At 42.2% G+C, this 22,838-nt stretch overlaps 1 protein-coding gene across 1 annotated transcript in view; it reads right to left on the bottom strand.

Moving 5' to 3' along the window:
• Window positions 1-1,556, bottom strand: part of TEX13C (TEX13 family member C) — a 2,427-nt gene extending 871 nt beyond the window's left edge. The window contains exon 1 of the mRNA XM_023508118.1: window positions 5-1,556. Coding sequence (XP_023363886.1) covers window positions 5-1,556 — 1,552 coding nt within the window. The remainder of the gene's footprint in view (window positions 1-4) is intronic.
• Between the last annotated feature and the right edge of the window lie 21,282 nt (window positions 1,557-22,838).

Raw genomic sequence — 22,838 nt, 5'->3', positions numbered from 1 at the left:
CCACTCTCTGGATGGTCTTCCTGGCCACTCTCTGGATTGTCTTCCTCCCCACTCTCTGGATTGTCTTCCTCCCCACTCTCTGGATTATCTTCCTCCCCACTCTCTGGATTGTCTTCCTCGCCACTCTCTGGATTGTCTTCCTCGCCACTCTCTGGATAGTCTTCCTGCCTGTAACTTCTACTGGCTCCTAGGAGGATAGTCCCCTGAGGATTCTCTGAAACTCCTTCCTGGTTAGAGCTTCTATCCTCCAGGGAAACACTCTCCAGGGGACTCTCAAGATCTTCCTGGTTTGGGCTCCCTTTGTCTACAATGGGATCCATCCCCTGGAGTCCCTGAGGATCTTCCTCCTGGCTGCAGCTTCTGCCCTCCCCCAGTGGGGTTATCACACAGGACATCTCTGTATCTTCTTGGTTGTCCTGCTCAGTATCCCCAAGTAAGGATGTTTCCTGGGGACTCTCTAGTTCTACTTCCTGGCTATGGGTCCCATTGTTGCCCAGGAGGGTAGTTCCCTGGGGTCCCACTGAATCTTCTTCTTTGCTATTATTCCCACTACTGATCAGGAGGGAACTCTTCTCCTCAGGCCCTGCTGGACCTTGCTTCTGCCTGTGGCATCTACTGTCTCCCAGACTGGCTGACCCCTGGATGATCTGAGTACCTTCCTCCTGGATATAGCTCCTTTGGTACCATGGAGAGGACACTTCCTCCTGGAAGCCCACTGCAGCCCAAGGGCCAGGTTGGGGGATACCCACAGGAGGCATCTGAACTGGGACTACTGTTGCTTCTGCTTCCATGACTACAGGTGGTTGAGGTGGCAAGAATGGGGATCCTGTGGGGACTGGTGTTTGGAATGGGAATGAGCATGGCACCGGCACTGACATTGGCAGAGGGGCTTGTACAGCCTGGGCCCAAGGATTTGGGGGTCCTGGCACATAAATAACAGATGCAGTGGCTGGCATCTGGGCCTCAAAATAAAAGCTGGCATGTGCCCCCCTGGCCACCACCTCTCTCGACTGATCTGCATTCACAGGCCATGCTACAGCCCCACGCTGCTCAACTCGCAGCATAGGCACTAGTTCATGGCCCAGTGGGGCGACCTGAGCAGACCTCTCAATCTGAAACAGCCTTGTTCGCAGCATATCACACTCAAATAGCGCCTGCTGCAGGGCAGCGTGCGTCAAGTGCAACTGTGAAGCTGCCTCATGGGACTCCTCGCGCAGCCGCCGTAGCTCAGCCGCCATAGCCCAAGACGCTGCCTCATGCGCCTCCATCCGCTCCTGGAGCCGTCTGACCCTGTATGCATGCTGCTCACGCTGCCTCGCAGCCACTCTCACACTCAAAGCCAGCGCGCTCCAGGCACAGGCCCTCTTAATGGCGCGCGGCACCTGTGAATCAGCCACAACAGCCCGGAGCCGCTCCTCTACCTCACTCCAGGACAGTGAGCTGAAAGCCACGTAAAAGTCTTGGCTGCCACCATTCATGAGTACTTCATTATTAATGAACCTAATCACGTCATTGTGGCGGAATCCGCTATTGTGATCCCCAAAGTTCACGGCCATGGCGGCTGTGGCCTACTCAAGCAACAGCCTCACAGAGCCCTGAGACCGCTACCTCTACGGCAGCCAACGATATAGTCTGTGGCCACCAATTAAGCCGCCCTTCACTTCCCAATCAGTTTTATTTCAGTCAATGCCCAGTCCTGGCCTCCCCATAGGCCTTCTTCCTCCCTCCTTCCTCTTCACAAAGAGGTAAACCGTTCCCCGCTCACCACACGAACCAGTCAGGCACGGCGACGCGGAGAAAAGGGAAGCGATGCCGCGACGCGGAGAAAAGGGAAGCGATGCCGCAAGGCCTGCTGGGACACGAGCCTCCCGCACCACAGTGACCCCTACAGAGCGAAGCAGCCAATTGGCTGCGCTGAGGCTGCAGTGAGCCAATAGAAGCTTTGTTTCCAAGAGCTTGGGAAGACTAATACTCGATATTGTAGGTTGAATTCTTGGCCAGGTGATAGACGTGGGTAAGGCATACATAGGAGCTTCTTTTGTCTCAGCACCATCTCCCGATTGAGCCATTAAGTCCCTGAACTTTCCCTGTAAATTAACTCCCATCATTATTTGGTCCACCAAACCTCAGAGGTATCCTTTTCTTCTTTTAGGCTAAATACCGCTGGTCTAAATCGTCCCTAAGGTGGCTGGGCACAGTGGCTCACATCTGTAATCCCAGCACTCTGGGAGGCCAAGGCAGGTGGATCGCCTGAGGTAGAGCAAGACCCTTTCTCTAAAAATAGCCAGGCATTGTGGTTGGTACCTGTGGTCCCAGCTACTCACAAGAGACTAGCTTGAGCCCAAGAGTCTGAGGTTCCTGTGAGCTACGATGCGATGGCACTCTATCGAGGTGTCAAAGAGAAGCTATCTCAAAAAAAAAAAAAATCTTCCCGGCTCAGTGCCTGTAGCTCAAGTTGCTAAGGCACCAGCCACATACAACTGAGCTGGCAGATTCGAATCCAGCCCAGGCCACCAAACAACGACAGGTGCATCCCCAGAATAGCTGGGCATTGTAGCGGGTGCCTGTAGTCCCAGCTACTTGGGAGGCAGAGGCAGGAGAATCATTTGAGGCCAGGAGTTGGAGGTTGGTGTGAGCTGTGTTGCTACAGCTCTCTACCCAGGATGACAGCTTGAGGGTCTGTCTCAAAAAAAAAAAACTTCCCTATGAGAAATACTGAAGAAATCTTCCAGGCTACACTAGACAGTAACTGGAATCCAAATAAAAAAGCTCATACTAAAAGTAACTATATAAGTAAGTACAAAAGACACTATTAAATGTAGTTATGGCTTATAACTCCTCTTTTTTAATATATGATTTAAAAGGCAGCTGCATAAAATAATATAAATCTATGTTGAGGGGTACATAATATATAAAGATGTAATTTATGACAACATAAATAAGAATGGTGCCATATAGGAGCAAATGTTTTTGTAAACTATTAAAATTGAGTTGATATTAATCTAAAAGACATTGTCCTAAGTTAACTTGTTAATTATAATCCCCAGGGAAACCACTAAGAAACTAATTGAAAAATATAGATAAAAAATGAGTAACAAATGAAAATGGCACACAACTAAAAAAATAATAAAATACAAAAGAAAGCAGTAATAGAAAAACTGAAGGAGAAAAGAATAGCATATAATAAAAAAACCAAATAGCAAAAAGTCAGGAGTAAGGCCTTTATCAGTAATCATATTAAATGTAACAGATTAAACTCTAAAAGGCAAAGTTTGGGGAAATGTACAATAAAAGAAAATGATCCAAATATATGTTGACTACAGGAGAAAATAGGTTAAAAGTAAAAGCTATTCCATACAAACAGTAACCAGTTGAGAGCTATCGTACCACTATGAATATCTAAGTAAACATTAAGGAAAAAATTGTTAAGAGATAAAAAGGATATTGCATGATGCTTAAAGTGGCCAATCCATGAAGAAGATATATCAATTATAAGTACATATGCACCTAATAGAGCCCCACAATACATGCATACATAAAATTAAAGGGAGATATAGCAGTTCTACAATAGTAGTTGGAGACCTCAATGCCCTATTTTCAAAAATGGACTCCACAGAATATCAATAAGGAAATACAAGACTTGAACAACACTATAAAACAAATAGACCTAATAGACCTCTATAGAACAGTCAACTCCAAAATAGCAAACTATGTATTATCAAGTATACATTCTCCAGGATGGACAATATGTTAGGCCATAAAACAAATCTCAATGAATTTTTAAAAATCATACTCAGTACATTCTCTAAAAACAAGAGAAAGAAATTGGAAATCAGTAATGGAAGGAAATTTGCAAAATATACAAATGTGAAAATTAAACAACACAAACCTAAATAACCACTGGATAAAAGAAAAAGTCACAAGAGAAATTTTTTAAAAAACATGAATGAAAACAAAAACAGATATATCAAAACTAATGGAATTCAGCAAAAGCAGTGTGCAAAGGGAAAGTTTTAGCTATCAATGCCTTTTTTAAAAAAAAAAAAAGCATACCTTAAGGAAATAGAAAAAGATGAGAAATCTAAACCCGAAGCAAGCAGAAGAAATAAAATGATAAAGATTAGAGGGGAGATAAACAAAATATAGAAGATAAAAGCATTTTAGAAAAATTCAGTTCTTTAGAAACAGCAACAGAATTGATGAACCATTAGATAGATGGATTGTTGAAAAAAACAGAAGATTTCAGTCTGGGAGGCTGAGGTGGGTGGATTGCTTGAGCTCAGGAGTTTCAGACCAGCCTGAACAAGAGTGAGACCTTATCTTTACTAAAAATAGCCAAGCGTCGTGGTGTGCGTCAATAGTCCCAACTACTCGGCAGGCTGAGGAAAGACGATCATTTAAGCCCAGGAGTTTGAGGCTGCTGTGAGCTATGATACCATAGCGCTCTACCCAGGGTGACAAAATGAGACTGTGCCTCAAAAAAAAAAAAAAAAGAAAAAAAACCCAGAAGATTAAAATTAGTAAGTGGAGCATTTACTGCTGACCTTACAGAAATAAAAAGTATCATAAAATAATACTGTGAACATATATATGCCAACAAATTAGATTCTTAGATGAAACAGGCAAATTCCTAGAAACACACAAACTACCAAAACTGACTGAAGAAGAAATAGAAAATCTGAACAGACCTTTAAGAGACTGAATGAGTAATCAAAAACATCTCAACATGGAAAAGCCCAGAACCATGGGAATTCTGGGAGGATGGCTGACTGGTAGCAACCCTCCTCAGAGGCTCCTGAGCAGAGGAAGAAAAATTGGACAGAATCAGACTCTACAAAGCCAAAGACGGGGATCTGAGCCAAGAAAGAAGTTCATCAAGCTGTAACTCCAAGAAAGAGCATTCAAGGGCGCCGGCCCCATATGCCGGAGGTGGTGGGTTCAAACACAGCCCTGGCCAAAAATTGCAAAAACAAAAAAAAAAAAGAGCATTCAAGAAAACACATTACAGGTACAAAGCCTATTGACTAGAAGATGGGAGACCTCTCCCCAAAGCAGGAGGCCTGCAGCAGGCTGAGTCGGGAATAGAAGACCTCATTTTACCTCGCTGGAGAGAGCCACCAAACTCTAGGTCTCTTTCTCCAGGGAGGTCTCACTTATGAACCTAGACACCACCCCGCCAGGCATAAAACCGAACAGATATTTTTCCCCCACAAATCCAAACTCCCAGTCCACCCTTTCCCCCTCACATGGCAGTCTGAAGTTCTGCCCCCTGAGAGCACAGAGTGTTTGGTCTTGTCCTGAGAGACCCAGGCATAGTGTGGACCGCCAACCATCAGGACAGAATCTGTGACTAACAGGGAAGAAAGAGGGTGTAGGAAGAAAGGGACCCTCAGTGGGTGGAGGAGCAGTCCCCTGGTTACGATTATGCCCGGCCAGTGGCAGTGTTGACCCTCGGTTTGGGATGTGTCTGGCAGGACGGGGTGCAGAACCCCCAGCTCTGACGGCACCCAAGCAGGAGAGTGGTTGCCCCAAGTGGATTGAGTTTAGCAGACAGGGCTGGTCCCTGCTGGGCCTGCAAGCAGAGGCTTGATAAGCGTAGGCTGCCACCTGAGAGCAAGGGCATGGTCTCCTGATTCCAACAGAACCGTGGAGCACTGGCTTACTGGGGCGTGCTCTACTGCCTCCAGCAGGCTGGTGAGCAGAGGCTTACCAGGTGAGGACTGAGACCTGCGGGCGGAGTGTAGTCCTCTGACTCTAACAGAGCCTATGAACAGAAGCTTGCCAGGTAGTGGACCGAGACTGGCAGGCAGGGCGTGGTCCCCTGACTCCAATTGGCCTGGCAAGCAGAAGCTAGCTGTGTGGACTGAGACCAGAGGGCAGGCCTGGTGTCCTGACTCCAACAGAACCTGCAAACAGAGGTAAAGCCCAGAACCAGATGGCTTCACTGGCAAATTCTACCAAGTATTCACAGAAGAATTAACAGAAATCCTTCTCAAACTCTAAACATATAAGAGAATGGGAAACTTCCCAACTTATTCTATAAATCTGGTATTACCCTGATACCAAAGTCAAACAAAGATATCACCAAAAAAAGAAAAATATAAACCAGTATTTCTTATAAATATAAATTTTTGCATTTATAAATCCTCATAAATACTAGCAAGCCAAGTTCAGCAGCCTATCAAAAGGATTATAAAACATAACCAACATATATTTCTTATATTTAGAAAGATAAGGAATATAAGAAAATTAATCAATGTAATACACCACATTACCAGAATGAATGGGGGAAACTGCATAATCATTTAATAGATACAGACAAAATTCAACTCTTGGATGAGCAAAAATCTCAACAAACTAGAAAAAAGAACTGCTACACCTTATAAAGAGCTTTTATGAAAAACCCACAGCTAACATTACATCCAGCGGTGAAGGCTGAAAGCGTTCCTCCTCAGATCCGGAACAAAAAAAATAGTGACACATTCATCATTACTATCCAACATTTGGATGGTACTTCTCACTACAGCAATTAGGCAAGACAAAGAAATAAAAGGTATCCAAACTGGAAATGAACAAGGAAAACTATCCCAAAGAATCCATAAGAAAAGTACTAAAACTAATACATTCAGCAAAGTGGCCGGGTGTACATAACACACAAAAATCAGTGGTGTTGCTGTGCATTAGCAAGAAACAATTCAGTTTCCAGAAAGCTGAGAAAATAATTCCATTTATAATAGTATCTCCTCAAAAAATAAAACACTTAGGGATAAATTTAATGAAAGAGGTAGAAGACTTATGCACTGAAAACTATAAAACATTGTCAAAAATAATTAAAGAAACCCTAAATAAATAGAAAGAAATCTCATGTTCATGTGTTGGAAGACTTCGTATTTTTAAGACAGCAATACTTCCAAGGTAATCTAAGGGGGAGTATTGAACCTGCACCCTGCAGGCCACATGCCAATTTTGGAGGGGCTTTTTTCTTATCTGTGGTGTTGCCTATCACAAAAAGTATGCACGGACCTTTTTTTTCTTTTGCTAATTGTCTTTTGTTAGTGTTTGTTTATTTAATGTGTGGCCTAAGACAATTCTCCTTCCAATATGAAGCAGAGAGAAAAAGGGTTGGCCACCCCAACAGACTTACTGCAATACCCACCAAAATCCCAATAGACTTTTTGGCAGAAATGTAAAAGCTGATCCTAAAATTAACATGGAATGATAAGGGACCCTGAATAGCCAAAACAATCCTTTTTAAAAAAAACACACACACACAAAGTTAGAGGATTCATACTTCTTGATTTCAAAATTTTACTATTATACAAGGCTAGAATATTTGAGAGGTGCTGGCATAAGGATGTACAGATCAATAGGACAGAACTGATAATCCAGAAATAAATCCATGTATCTATAGTGAATTGATGTTCAGGAAGGGTACCAAGACCATTCAATAGGAGAAGGAATAGTCTCTTCAACAAATAATTCTAGAATAACTGGATGTACATAAAAATTAAGTCAAAATTGTCTTCTTTGTCGTTGCTGCTTATTTGGGGCTACTGTTGTTTTAGTTACTTTCCTCAGTGATTTTTGTACAGTCTATTTGTAGTAGGGGCCACTGAAGCTGTGTTCTGTTCGGTTAGCTTAGTGGTCAGTTGGCATGTATTAACAGAGTTTCCACAAACACCTGGAGCCCAAAAATATATTGTTTAAAGGAGAAAGAACTTTTAAAACTCTCCCACACTCTCTGGAGATTGGCTCTGTTTGGAGACACTCCTTCTGTGCTTACCTCAGTCACTTATAATGCTGTCTTTGTCTTTACTTCCTGCTTATTGCAGAACCTAAAAGTCAATAAGAGACAGAAGCTTAGGGTCTTCTCAGGCCTTTTCTGAGCATGTGTCCAATCTCGGGCTGTGCTTGGCCTTCTCAATTCCCTGATTTACATGGAGACTTTTAAAAGGTCTCCTCCCACGTAGCTCCTTTCCCACTTTTTCTTCCCAGGCTTTTTGGACTATCTATTGCTGGTCTTTACTGGTATCTATTGCTCCAAGCTGCTAAAGATAATACTTTTGCCTTAAATGCTTTTGGCAAATGCCATCTGGGAAGCTGTCCCAGTCTTGCAAATGCTCTTGAGTCAGGTGGGCAAAACAAAGGCAAGACTTTGCATTAATCCCTCAGGGAGCTGCTAGACAGATTAAAACATACAACCACAATTTTTTGAGAATCAGGTCCATATTACTCCCTCCAGCGCTTGACAACCTTCACCAGGAGTACAGGCTGCTGTCTTCATGGCTGCCTCTGATCTAGTGTGTGGGAAATGGAATGCAGATCATTTAAAACACCAGAGAGCTCCCTTTCTGCTAGGCAGCAACTTTCTTCAGTGAGCTTTCCCCTGGTGGTTCTAAGTTTTTGACTAAATACCAAAGTTCTGCAAAAGTTGATTCTGACAGTTTTGCCAGCTTGTTATTTGCTTTTATGGAGTTATAGAGCCCTGGAGTTCCATACACTTCCATTTTTGGTATCGAAAAGTTATCATACCTTAATACCATTAATATCCCAAATAAGATTAATGCCATCTCCTTGTTAGCTATCTCTCATCCTTCTGGCTCTACCACGTCCTTCCAGGGAGCTTTTCCCGACCACTGTACGACTAATACCATAATTAGCTTAGTTTTCTTCTTTCTCACCAACTATACTTAGTCCCTTGAGAACAAATATTATATCCTTTCACCTCTGGATCCCCAGCACCTAACACCTCCTATTACAGGTAGTGTTTATAAATGCCAAAAGGAGGGAACAAAGGGATAGTGGAAGATAGGGTTAAAAGACACAAAAGAGAGAGAAACAGATTTCTTTCTGAGTTCTAGAATCTAGGTTAAAACTCAGAGTGAAACCTATTAGGGCATATTCTTGTCATGTTTTCAATACAGAGAAAAAGTAATTTTTTAAAGACACACACATCCCTGATGGAAAAAAAAATTCACCAATTCATACTGATGCGCCTGTCTTTAGGGAAAATGGTTTGCTATACTGTTAAAACTTTGTAACAACTTCAAACTATTTCTAAATTAAGGTACCAACACTTCATAAGTGCCAAGATGTTTTAAAATGATGATGTTTAAAATACTTTTGGCCTTTGAGCCCTTAATGGAATCATCTGCACTACATTGAGACAGGAAGGTGATATATAATGGCCAATAGAGTGAGATTTAAAAGGTAACCTGACTGAGTTATCATCCTTGATGAGACAATGATAATGTCATAAATACCGCTGCACTTGGCTTTGCAGGTGTGCAAGTTTGCAAAGTGTGAATGTATGTTTACAAGAGAGCAGAACAATTCGATTGCATAAATTAATCAATCTGAGAAACCACATTAAAAACATACCTAATTTTTACATGATTTGCAGTAAGTTCATATACTTTCAATTTTAGTATAACCTCTGTCACAAAGCCTTCATAACAACTTTACATGATAATCATTGATGATAAAGGAAGGAAAATAACATTTTAAAGTTCATCATATTAGTATGTATCTACGCTTGTGCAGATTTAATCTCCCAGGAATCAAAGGTGGTAAATAAAACAGAGAAAAGGCACATACAGTAAATATAAGCTATATATGCTGAGTACTGAGGAACAGTTTTCATACTGTAAAGGAAAATTTACACCTTTTATTACATAGGTTTTCTTTCCTTGCATTTTTCACCCACAGCGACCTCTTCAACACAGCTACCCAATGCAGGCCATAAGAAAAGAGAGGAGGCAGCTAGGCGAGATAATCTCAGAAAGACCTGTTCCCTGAAAATTTTTTTCCATGTGAGCAGAATACGTGGGCAGCAGCCCGTATTCAATAATCAACACAAGTGTGAAAATCGCTGAAAACAATGTCACACGGTAAGCAAAAATAGCTTACAATTAATGTCACTGGCCCCATATTAACAACATGCGTAGTTATTATTGTGCATGTGGCAAAGTTAGCTATAAAAACGAAGCAGACGTAAATTCCTTTTCTGTGGACAACTGGGCTTTTGCCTGTCCTTTGTCCCTGTCAGTTCTCCAGTACCTGTAAGTAACATTGCTATTGAACGTTTTCACTGAAACCATTCACAAATTTAAGTCTTGCGACCTCCAACTTCACCCTACACACACTTATACACAATCTCTTATGTCTTCTCAAATGCCAAGGTGCTCTGGACGATTCAAGGAAGCAGAGGCTCTGGGACATTAAACGCTAGCCAACTAAGGGTTTGGCTAGTCATGTTTCCATCGCTACACCGGGAAGAGAGAGCAGGGGCAGATAAGTCATAGCCCAGTGAAGTCGTGTAAAACAAAGGCGAATGAATGATGAATCCCCATGGATCTGAGTCTTAACGTTGGGGCAGAAGGTAGGAGGTTGAAATAGGTTGAAACAGAAGGGAAAGAACGAAGTAGGCTGCAGACTGGGGATCAGCTAGTTACCTCAGGACAAGCAGAGACTGGCTGATACATAAAACTAGGGACACAGCCCTTAAGACACAGAACTAGATGTGAATTAGAGGAAACTGACAGGTCCCTTCACCTTACCAATTCTTAGAAATAGCCTATCAGTACTGCTACCCCGAAAAATACATTTATATTATTAATATAATTACATTGTTACTAGAATGTAAATGACTACTATCCTGGTTTGGATCTCATGGCCAGAGGGAAACTTTTGACGGCACTGGATATCTGGAGGCCAATAGGCTATTTTTGATGACCGAATAAACAGGAAGACGTGAAGTCAGCTTCTACTTTTCACTGGTGAGGGTAACAGCAACAAGCCCAAACCTATGCCACTTCACAGCCTCATTTTGAAATGCCATTGATTTTTCCATAACCTTCTTAAGCCTTGCTTGAACATGGCATGCAGATTGCTATTAGAAAGTGATAGTCAGAACATTGAGAGGCAGAGTAAGATGGCTGACTAGAGACATCTCTACACCAGCCACTCTCAGGGAGATCAGGGAGAGAGGACTCTAGCCACCTCTGGCTGGAGTATATGGCCCAGAAACATCTTTCCAGGGGCACAGTGAGATATCAGGGGATTTCAGGAGCCAAAGAGGAGGCCATTCCAACACCTAAGCACAGAGACAAGGAAATTTAAAGAGAAGGAGGAAGAGAGAGGGAAAAGGTATTCAATTTTCCTTCCAGACTTGGCTCAAGGCTGAGATAAGAGAATGGTAACTTCTATACCAACTGTGCCCGAGCATTGGTTCCACATTCCATTATTATCCTGCTTTCCCCGAAGCAGTAGCTAGGAAGACAGCAGACCACTCTCTGAGGGTACTATCCCATTCTTTGTAAATCTGGAATTAGAAAAATCCAGACACGCAGCGTTTTTTTGGTGCCAGGTGAAGGTGCTCATTACCCACAACCTTAATAAACATAATCCCACACACATACTTCAGTTCAGACACACCTTGTACCCAATAGAGCAACAAAATAAGAAAGCAACATTTCACCCTTGCTCTCTCTACCCTAGGGTACACTCAAAACTCTGTACTGTCACTAGAGGTACTTCTGCTCTGAAGTGCCATATATCATCTCTCTGTAATGCAACTTTTTCCACATGCCCTTAGTGACCCACAGATGAATGAATGCTTTTAACACTTTATTACTCATCATAATAAAATCTGTGTTTTAGGGAGTGATTACTATGTGGTTATTATGCAAAATGGTATCTATTACTGCATTTAATCTTCAAAATAACTCCATGTATTAAAGTTACAATTGGTACAGAGCACAATGGCCAACTAGAAGCAGCCTACACAAGCCATTCTTACAGAGAGGATTGGAAGTGGCAAGTAGATACTCACCTTCAGATTGTTCATCAAAGAGAGAGCATTAGCAATCAACAGAGAGGCAACATGGGGCTTCCAAGGAGACAGGAGAGGTGACCCACTCCATGGGATCAGAGGTACACAAGAAAGGGATCTGCATGTGAGGAAAGGACAGCAGAGAAAATTGCAGGGCTCCACACTTCTCCCCACCCCCCGACATTGTAATCCAAGGGGCAGGAGGGACCCTCCACTGCAGCAGCCCATGGGACCAACACAGAGAGCTGACTGGAGACTGCCCAACAGTGTTGTTCCAAAGAGAAGGCACAATGAGGACATACTGGCTGGCAACCCCTCGGCGCTGCGGCTGGAATCATTCTGAGATCTCAGACTCAGAGTGCTATATCTACCTGAGGATCACACTCACTGCTACCACCTTCCTATCACCCCTCTCAAGTGGAGGAGGGAGTGGGGAAGCCTGGGGCTCTTCCATGTCCCACAGGCAGGTGCTGCAAGCCCCACCACTGATAGGGAACCTCGATAGAGCAAAAGCTCAGGCAGTTACACCACAATCCCCATCATTGCAGCCGGTCGGGACACTGCTCAAGACACTGGACACTGGGGCAGGACAGTGCTCAAGCTGCCATGGGCCAACAATCACAATAGCACATAGACCTGGGCAGGGTAGTGCTCGAGCCACCCAGGCTGAAGATAGTTGCTACCCACAGAACTGAACAGGGCAGCACTCAAGCCATTACAGGCAACAATTGCTGCTGTTAAAGGAACTAGGTGGGCCAATCACTCACTCTGCAATGTGCCAACCACCTGTGACAACCACAGAGGAACAGTGAGACACAAGATACCAAACAGCAGCAGTGTTAAAGGCTCAGAATACATCTGCCCCTCTCTCGCCAAGATAATCTTCCTGAGTAAGACCCAAGTGTGTCACTCAGGAACTTCTCCTCCTTTTCACTAAATAAGAGAATTTCCAGCAGAGTAAAACAGGTGCACCACAAACCTATCTGTCTTTAGCACAGAGAAAATGTTTCAGATGTGAAAGAACCAGCATAAGAACACTGGCAACATGAAAAAACAAACCATTGTGACACCTCCAAAATATTACAATAACTCTCCAGCAACAGACTCTAATGAAAAGAAAATTCTTGAAATATCAGATATGGAATTCAGAACTTGGATGGCTAGAGCAATGAGATTGATGAGAAAGTTGAACAGGAACACAAAGAAACCAAAAAATAGTAATTCAGAACATAAATGAAAAATTCTCTAAAGAGACAGATAATATAAGATATAACAGAATTTTTTTTAAATGAAAGAATCATTGGCTTGGCACCTGGAGCACAGTAGTTACAGCACCGCCCATATACACCGATGCTGGCAGGTTCGAACCTGGCCTGGGCCAGCTAAACAACAATGATAACTGCAACAAAAAATAGCTGGGCATTGAGGCAGGCGTCTGTAGTCCCAGGTACTTGGGAAGCTGAGACAAAAGAATCACTTGAGCCCAAGAGTTTGCAGTTGCTGTGAGCTGTGATGCCATGACACTCTACCAAGGGTGACAAAGTGAGACTCTGTCTCAAAAAAAAAAAAAAGAAAAGAAAGAAAGAAAAAGAAAAAGAAAAAGGAATTATTTAGAGAATTTCAATAACAGTAGAAAGTTTTAAGAACAGATTAGGTCAAAAAGAAAAAGATTTTCGGAGTTGGAGACAAAGCTTTAGAATTAACCCTGTAAGGTGAAAATATAGAAAAACAGTCAAGAAGAATGAACAATCTCTCTGAACAATATGGGACTATGTGAGGCGAATGAATATAAGAATCATGGGTATCCCCGAGAAGAGGAAAAAGCAAAAAGCATGGAAAACCTATTTGAGGGAATAATTGAAGAAAACTTCCCTGGTATTATCATCAGAGATTTAGATATGCAGAAACAAGATGTTCTTCATATGCCTGGAAGATTCATAGCAAATATACCAAGGCACATGGTCATCAGTCTGGCCAAAGTTGAAGTAAAGGAGAAAATTATGCAAGCTGTTAAAAGGAGGCATCAAGCCATTTACAAGGAAACCCCTTCAGGAAAAAAAGTCTTCTCAACAGAAACTTTACAAGCCAGAAGGGTTTGAGGTTCCATTTTTAGTCTTCTTAAACAGAATAACTGACAGCCAAGCATTTTATATCTTGCAAACCAAGTTCCATAAGTGAAAGAAAAGTAAAGTCCTTCCCAGAAAATCAAACATAAAGGGAATTTGTCACCACTGGAACTTCCCTACAGGAAATGTTTAAAAGTATTTTATATGTGGAAATGAACAATCAATACCCATCAGTGTAAAAAGACTCAAAAGTTAAAGCTCACAGTTATTATAAAACAGTAACACAAGGGAGAAAAGAGAAGAACTAGGTAGCAGTTAATATGATGGACTGAACAGTGTCTCACATATCAATACCACCATTGAACATCAACAGTCTTAATGCCCCACTTAAAAAAATAGATTGAATGAATGTATTAAAACAAAATACAACCTAAATTATGCTCTCTCCAAGAAACCTGTTCAACTTTCAAAGATTCTTATAGACTCAGCTTAGTGCCCATAGCTCAATGAGTAGGGCACTGGCCACATACACCAAGGCTGGTGGGTTCAAGCTAAACAACAATGACAACTGCAACCAAAAAACAGCCAAGCATTGTGGTGGGCACCTGTAGTCCCAGCTACTTGGGAGGCTGAGGCAAGAGAATCACTTAAGCCCAAGAGTTTTAGGTTGCTGTGAGCTGTGACACCAGGGCACTCTACTGAGGACAACCTAGTGAGACTCTGCCTCAAAAAAAAAAAAAAATTCTTATAGACTCAAGGTAAAGGGGTGGAAAAACATATTCCACACAAATGGAAACCAAAAGCAAGCAGGGGTAGCCATTCTCATAACAGATTAAATAGACCTTAAATCAACAATGCCAAAAAGACAGTGACATCACAGTTCTAAGGGAGGAGCTCATAACTTTAACTGCTTACTTCAAAAAGAGAGAAAGATCATAAGTTAACAACCTAACAGCACACCTCAAGGAACCAAACAAAGAACAAATCAAACCAAAAGGTAGCAGAACTAAATGAAATGGAGGCCAATAAAGCAATGCAAAGAAACTTAACACAAAAAAATTGGTTCTTTAAAAAGAGCGTCGATAGATCACTATTTAAATTAACTGAAAACAGAAAAAAAGCTCAATCAGAAATGCAAAAGGAAACATTACAACTGATACTACAGAAAAATGAAGTACCATCCACTGTGTATGAAAACATCTATGCACACAAGCTAGAAAATCAAGAAAACGTATAAACTTCTGGAAACACATAACCTCCCAATCTTGAATCAGGAAGAAATAGAAATCTTGAACAGACCAATACTGAGTGGCAAAATCGAAACTGCAATTTAAAAAAAAAAAAACCCAGATCACACTGATTTCACCAGTATACTCTAGCCTAGGGCAACAGTCTCAAAGGAAAAAATAGAATAGAATATGGAAAAGGAAAAATAGTAACTTCACAGTAGTGAAACCTGGTAGACACCACCTTAACAAGGTGATCAGAGTTAACCTCTGATAAGTCCTGTTGAAATCACATACCTCCAATATGATGTGATGAGATACTTTGCCTCTGTGGTATTCTTTCCATGACTTGTAACCCCAAATGTAATCATGGGAAAACATCACAGCAAAGAAATCCAAATCGAGGAATTCTAGAAAACAGCTGAACATGCAAAATCTTGAAGAAAAAGGAAAGACTGAGAAACTATGTCAGCTCAAAGAAGACTAAAGACACATGAGAACTATATGCAAAATGTGCTATGTGCATATCCTAGACTAAATACTGGAAAAGAAAAAGGTAATCCCTGGAAAACCTGGTACAATTTGAATAAAGTCTGTGTATTAGTTAAGAGAAATGTTCGTTTCTTAGTTTTTTTGTTTTGTTTTGTTTTGTTTTGAGACGCTTGAGCCTCAAGCTATCCCCCTGGGTAGAGTGCCGTGACATCACAGCTCACAGCAACCTCCAACTCCTGGGCTCAAGTGAGTCTCCTGCCTCTGCCTCCCAAGTAGCTGGGACCAGAGGCACCCGTCACAACGCCTGGCTATTTTTTGGTTGCAGCCGTCATTGTTGTTTTGGTGAGCCTGGGCTAGATTCGAACCCACCACCCTAGGTGTATGTGGCTGGCGCCTTAGCCACTTGAGCCACAGGCTCCAAGCCTCTTAGTTTTTTACAAAGGTAGTATAATTACTTAAGATCTACAAATTAAAGGATCCTAGGTAAAGAGGATATGGAAACTCTCTGTACTATCTTTGCAACATATCTATGTATTTTATTCTGAAATAAAAATTGTATTTTAAAAAAGCATTTATCCATTGTGTTTTTCAGAGAGAGAGCTTTTTCTGCCTGTACTGTCAATGTTTGAAGGAAGTAGGCTGAAATCCACCTTTATGATTGTGGGTTTAAGTGTCCTTTGAAGTACTCTCAGCGTTTGCTTTTATATTTCAAGTCTATGTTATTAGGAACCAAGAAAATATTAATTGTTATCTCTTTCTATTGCATCAAAACATTTGTATGAAGGTTCAAATCGAGTAATGATTTGAATGCTAGTAATTATTTTTACTCTAAAGTCTATATTGTCTTACTAGTGAGCTTCCATGCTTTTTCATTTTTCTTTCCTTTTTCATGTGGTCAATCTTTACTGTGTTGCCAATCCTCAGTGCTTTGGAGAAGGTATTATAATATAATGTATCCAGTATTTTTAGTTGTTTTCAGTGGGAGAATTGGCCTGAAGAAACTGGTTCACCATTACTAAAAGTCAGAAGGCCTAAAGGTGAATCGAAACTACCATCCAATATTCAAACTCTAAGTCTTAGGGGAAAACAAAGTGATCCCAGATAAGGTGAGAAGCTTGCCAAGGAGAATTTACCCACACTCTATCAGAGCAAATAGAAGAACTCAGTAAAGCTCTCCACATTAGGCATGACCAAGTGAAATCTACAAAAGTGAAAACAAATATCATGGAAAAAGAACCCAGAATATAAAGATAACACATGTCAAAAAACGTATCTCAATTTCCTACAAGAGTTCGGCACTGACTGGGCACCGTGGCGAACGCCTGTAATCCTAGCACTCTGGGAGGCCGAGGTGGGCAGATTGCCTGAGCTTAGGAGTTCGAGACCTGAGCTACAGTGAGGCCTTGCCTTTAAAAATAGCTGGGCATTGTGGCGGGAGCCTATAGTCCCAGCTACTCAGGAGGCTGAGGCAAGAGAACCGCATGAGCCCCAGACTCTAAAGTTGCTGTGAGCTGTGACGCCACACCATTCTACCAGAGGTGACAAAGTGAGACTCCATCTGAAAAAAAAAAAAAAACTTTTATAAGAGAACTTAATAGGAATATTAATTTAATATTCTAAGGGCTCCAGGATAAATAATATTATAACAGGAAAAGTTGAAAAGGGACTTTGGAGAACTAAGAAATTAAGAAACAAACAGCAGCATAACAGATCTATTTAATACAAGCAGTTCCCTGGATGACCAATGAGATAGGTTCTGGAGGTTTGCTCTTAAGTTGAATTTGTACGTAAGTTGTAACAGATACCTTTTACCTATAATAGCTTCCATTCCTAAGTGTAAGCCATGTGTCAGTTGGATGTTTGTAAATCAGGGACTTACTGTAATAGCTTCTACTCATAAGTGCCAGCTGTACGTAAGTCAGATGTTTGTAACTTGGGGACTGCCTGCATATCAGAAATAACAAGGACTAGAATAGACATAGGTGAAAATCAAATTCAGGCATGAAGTAAAACTTGCAGTAACGATAGTAAATGCAAAATTAATAATCATGAGATTAAAACCATTAGAAAATAGCACATATGGAGGACAAAGATGATCCAACACAAAGATGTTTGGTGTCCTTGATTTAGAAATTCCCCTTTAAGGAACAGAAAAAGACACACCTGATGTGAAGACAATTCAATAGGAATAAAAACAGTCTCGTCAGCAAATGCTGCTGGAATAACACATGCCCAAGAATAAATTTGCAGCCCCACCCCACACCATATACAAAACTTTAAAGCAGATAAAAGGCCTAAACATAATGGTTATAGTTATAATACTCTTTTTTTTTTTGAGACAAGAGTCTCACTTTGTCATCCTTGGTAGAGTGCTGTGGCATCACAGCTCACAGCAACCTTAAACTCTTGGGCTCAAGTGATCCTCCTGCCTCAGTTTTTCATTTTTACTAGAGACAGGGTCTCACTCTAGCTCAGACTGGTCTCAAACTCATACACTCAAATGATCCACCCACCTCAGCCTGTCCAGAGTGCTAGAATTACAGGCGTGAACCACTGTGACCAGCCAGCTATAAAACTCTTAAAGACAAGCAAGGTTCATTGGAGTAGATAAAGATTTCACAATAGAATACAAAAAGCTGTCATCATAAAAAAATTGATAAATTGGACTTTGTCTGAATTAAGAAATTCTATCCATCAAAAGAGGCCATTAAAAAAAAAGAAAAGATAAGCTAACTGTAATACATATATATATACAATAGACTGATACATAGACTATAGAAAGAACCCCTACAAATCAACAAGAAAAAGATTAACCATCAGTTTTTTAAATTACATTTCATAAAACATTTCTGAATAAGTACTCTGGAAAAGAGGATAGCCAAATGGCCATTAAACATGTGAAAATGTGTTCAAAATCATTTCCAATTCAGGAAATGCAAGTCAAAATAACAAGAGACCTGGAGTGGTGGCTTACTCCTATAATCCTAGCATTCTAGGAGGTCAAAGCAGGTGGATTGGCTGAACTCAGGAGTTCAAGGTCAGCCTGAGCAAAAAGTGAGACCCCAATCTCTAGTAAGAATAGAAAAACTAGCCAGGCATTATGGTGAGCACCTGTAGTCCCAGCTATTCAGGAGACTGAGGCCAGGGGATAGTCTGAATCCAAGAGTTTGATGTTGCCATGAGCTAGGATGCCACAGCACTCTACCCAAGGCACAGAGTGAGATTCTGCTCAAAAAAAAAAAGAAAAGAAAAAAATGTAGAGACCACTAAACACCTATAAGAATGGTTAAAGTTAAAAAGGCTGATTATACCAAGTGATGGCAAAGATGTGGAAAAACCAAAATTCTCATACCTTGCTGATGTGTGTGTAAATTAGCAATAATTACTTCAGAAAATTATTTGACAATATCTTAATATTAACCTACTCTGCAACTTAGCGATTCTTTTTTTTTTTTTTTTTTTGAGACAGAGCCTCAAGCTGTCGCCCTGGATAAAGTGCCATGGCATCACAGCTCACAGCAACCTCCAACTCCTGGGCTCAAGTGATTCTCCTGCCTCCGCCTTCCAAGTACCGTGTTTCCCCGAAAATAAGACCTACCCAAAAAATAAGCCCTAGCAGGATTTCTAGGCATTTGTTAAATATAAGCCCTACCTCAATAATAAGACCTAGTGTTGGGTATGGCTATTCAGTTTAGTTGCTCCATCCTTGATCTCTTCCTTCCTCTTTCTTGATATGTTGCATAGCCACATCATGCATTTTGGCGTGGAGAAGAAGACATCCCCAGAAAATAAGCCCGTGTGTCTTCTTGAGAAAAAATAAATATAAAACAGTGTCTTGTTTTCGGCAAAACACAGTAGCTGGGACTACAGGCGCCCGCCCCAATGCTCAGCTATTTTTTGGTTGCAGCCGTCATTGTTTGGCGGGCTGGGCTGGATTTGAATCAGCCAGCTCAGGTGTATGTGCCCGGCACCTTAGCTGCCTGAGCCACAGGTGCCGAGCCACCAATTCTTCTTCTAGGTATATACCCAAGATAATTAAGGACATATGACCTTGAAAAGACATGCACAAGAATATTAATGGTACCTTTATTTATAATAACCACAAACTGGAAATGAGTCTAATGTTTATCAATGGTAGAATAGATAAACTGTGGTATATTCACACAGAGGCATATAAGCAGCAGCAATTTATAAAGAACAACTATTGAAGGGGACAAGACAGCTGACTAATGGCAGCTTTTGCCAGAAGTGCTCATCCCAAAGGAGAAAAACTAGATTGATAAGAACTCAGAGAATTTGAAATTGAGGGGTTGACCACAAGGAGAAGAAACCAAGGTGCTCAACCTACCCACTGAAACAAATTGCAAGGACAAGAAAGAGGAAGGAAGAGATCAAGGACGGAGCCACTAAAGTGAGGTTCCTGGTGACAAAGGGGAAGGGAGACCTCCCACACCCAGGGGGCTTGCCCTGGGCTGGCTGCAAGAAGTGAAAAGAGAATCTCCCACCCCACAGGACAGAGCCACAAACTCTCAGTTTTACTACACCTAGGAATTTCCACTTCTGGGTCCTCCTTATGCCTGGCACAAAAGTCCACAAATTTTCTCTCTGCCACCTTGAACCCACAGCCCATCCCCCACCCCACACTGCATAACAGTCCCCTGCAGAGGCCACCTTCCCAGTGCCCAGGCAAGGTGTGCTAGCCTGGCCCGGACAGCCTAGAGGGTCTTCCCCACTCCCAGGCACCAAAAAAGCAAAGGAACCCTGACCACAGAAGCAACGGTGTCACAGGCCACTTTCTCTTGCACCATAACCAGCCCAATCCTTAACTGGCCATGGCAGGAAACGGAGACAGGCCCTGCCTCTGCAGTGTGTCTGGCAGGATCTCTGGGGGTCCTCTACATTGTGTGGCCCAGTGAACCAAGTGCACACAACCACCCCTCCCCCCCCCCCCGTGAGAGGAAATTGTGGCACAGCTGCATTGACTTTGGTGAGGAGGCAGGGTCCCTCCAGGATCTCCCTCATGCTAGGCGGGGACTTTTCCCCCTGCCCTCTGGAGTGTCTCTGCACAGAGTCTGTGCCTGGCATTCCCCAGCTTGCCTCCTACTGACTTGGAGAGAGATAGGCCAAGCCTCAGGCAACTCTACCCTGGGAAGGTCCAGAAAGCAGGCTGCAGGTGGCAGATCCCCTCCCCAAGCCACAGGTGATGGCCGCATTGTATCCAGTCGGCAGCTAGGACTCCAGTGGAAAAAAAGCAGCTTTTGAATTTGTTTGCATAAGGGGCATCAGTGCCGTGGGCAGGAAAAATTAGGTAGTCTGTGGATTCCCTGCAACTTTGGGCAGTGGGCACCACAGCAGGTTGAATCTATTACATCGGGGACTCCAGCAAATAAATAAATAAATAAATAAAAACATGGCTCTTTTAAACTGGGTGGAGGGTGGGATGGTACGAAGACAGAAACAGTTCACACTAACTGGGAGATCACTCAGCCTAGGAACATCACCTGGAAGTCCTCCCCTCAGTGCTACCTCACCCAGCTTCGAGAAAGCAAGGATGGCCCTCAGAGCCTCACACTGCAGCCCTGAAAGGAAGCTTCCTGAGGCTGTCTGGGAAGGGCCACAGGCAGAGGCTCCAGCTCGTTATTTACCTGGATGGAGCTGAAGTATTCTAATAATAATACTTCTTATTAAAGTATCACAAGGATGGAAAAGCAAGTATCCAAGGTATGCAATACTAATATGAAGCTGATTAAAAAACAACAACAACAACAACATGTCCACACGAGGGAAAAAGGAAATTCAAGGGGGAGGAGCGATAGAGGAAAGGGATGAAGGAAGGAGGATTGGTAAGCTCTCGCCTGACGTGTGCAATGTGAGGGTATACTGACAGCACACCTCCAGATGAAGGGCTCAACTACAACTTGAACTTTACCTTAGAAATGCAAAGAACGCAACCTAATCATGTGTACCCTCAGATTAATCTGAAATAAAATAAATAATTAAATAATGAAAAGGACTACTGAAGAACACAAAAAGGTGGTTGAATCCCACATACGTAATGTTTGAGCTTCATTTTCTATCGCTGCCGTAACAAATTACCACCAAGTTAGTGGCTTAAAATGACACGAATCTATTATAGTTCTGTAGTTCAAAAGGTTGAAATGGGTCTCATTGGCTAAAATTAAGGTATGGGCAGGGCTGATTCTATGGGAATATTCATTTCCTTGCCTTTCCCAGCTGCAAACCGCTGTGGTGCCCACTGCCCACAGTTGCAGGGAATCCACAGACTACACAACTCTTCCTGCCCCACGACACTGATGCCCCTTGTGCAAATTCAAAAAGCTGCGTTTTTTCCACTGGAGTCCTAGTTGTGGACTGGACGCAACGCTTAAAAGAAGAAAGACACAAGAGTATATCTGATATGATCCCATTTATATGACATTCAAGAATAGGTAAAACATATGGTAATCGTCTTAGTCTGTTTATGCTACTATAACAGAATACCTGAAACTGAGTAATTCAGAAAGAACAAAAATTTATTTTTCACAATTCTAGATGGTGGGATGCCCAAGATCCAGGGGCTGGCGTCTGATGAGGGCCTTCCTGCTTGTGTCACAACATGGCAGAAGGCATTGCATGGTGAGAGACAGCAAGAGATCAAACTCACAGCCTCAAGCCCTTTCATAACTGGCATTAATCTATTCCTGAGGGTGGAGCCCTCATTTAGCCTCACCTCCCAATTGGTTGCATTCAGGATTAAGTTACCAACATATGGTTTTTAAGGGACACATTCAAATCATAGTGAGAATTGAGGCGAATTTTAAAATAAGCACAAGCTTTTTTGCAGCTTCTGCCATGAAAAGGTAGACCTTATTCCCCAGCCCTACAATCTAGGATGGCATTGTGCCTTGCTTCGACCCATAGAATGCAGCAGGGATGACATAATATAACTTCTGTGCATTCTGCTCTTGCCCTCTTGCCCTAAGGCCTCCATGTAAAAGAGCGCCATCTACTCCCTTTGAGGATTAAACACCCTTATGGAGAAAGAGATGCCCAGCTGGTAGCTAATATCAACCACTAGAGATACACATGAGGCCATATTAGAACGTCCAGCCCTAGCCAAGCTACCAAATGACTGCAACCACATGAGTAACCCCCCATGAGAGCAGCAGAACAACTGTCCACCTATGCCAAGACTAAATTTATGATCTATACAACTATAAG

This window comes from Otolemur garnettii, unplaced genomic scaffold (genome assembly GCF_000181295.1).
Source record: "Otolemur garnettii isolate 467f Iridium unplaced genomic scaffold, OtoGar3 scaffold00224, whole genome shotgun sequence".
NCBI classification, from domain to species: Eukaryota; Metazoa; Chordata; class Mammalia; order Primates; family Galagidae; genus Otolemur; species Otolemur garnettii.
Note: the sequence above shows the minus strand (reverse complement) of the source record. Positions and strands in the feature narration are given on the sequence as shown.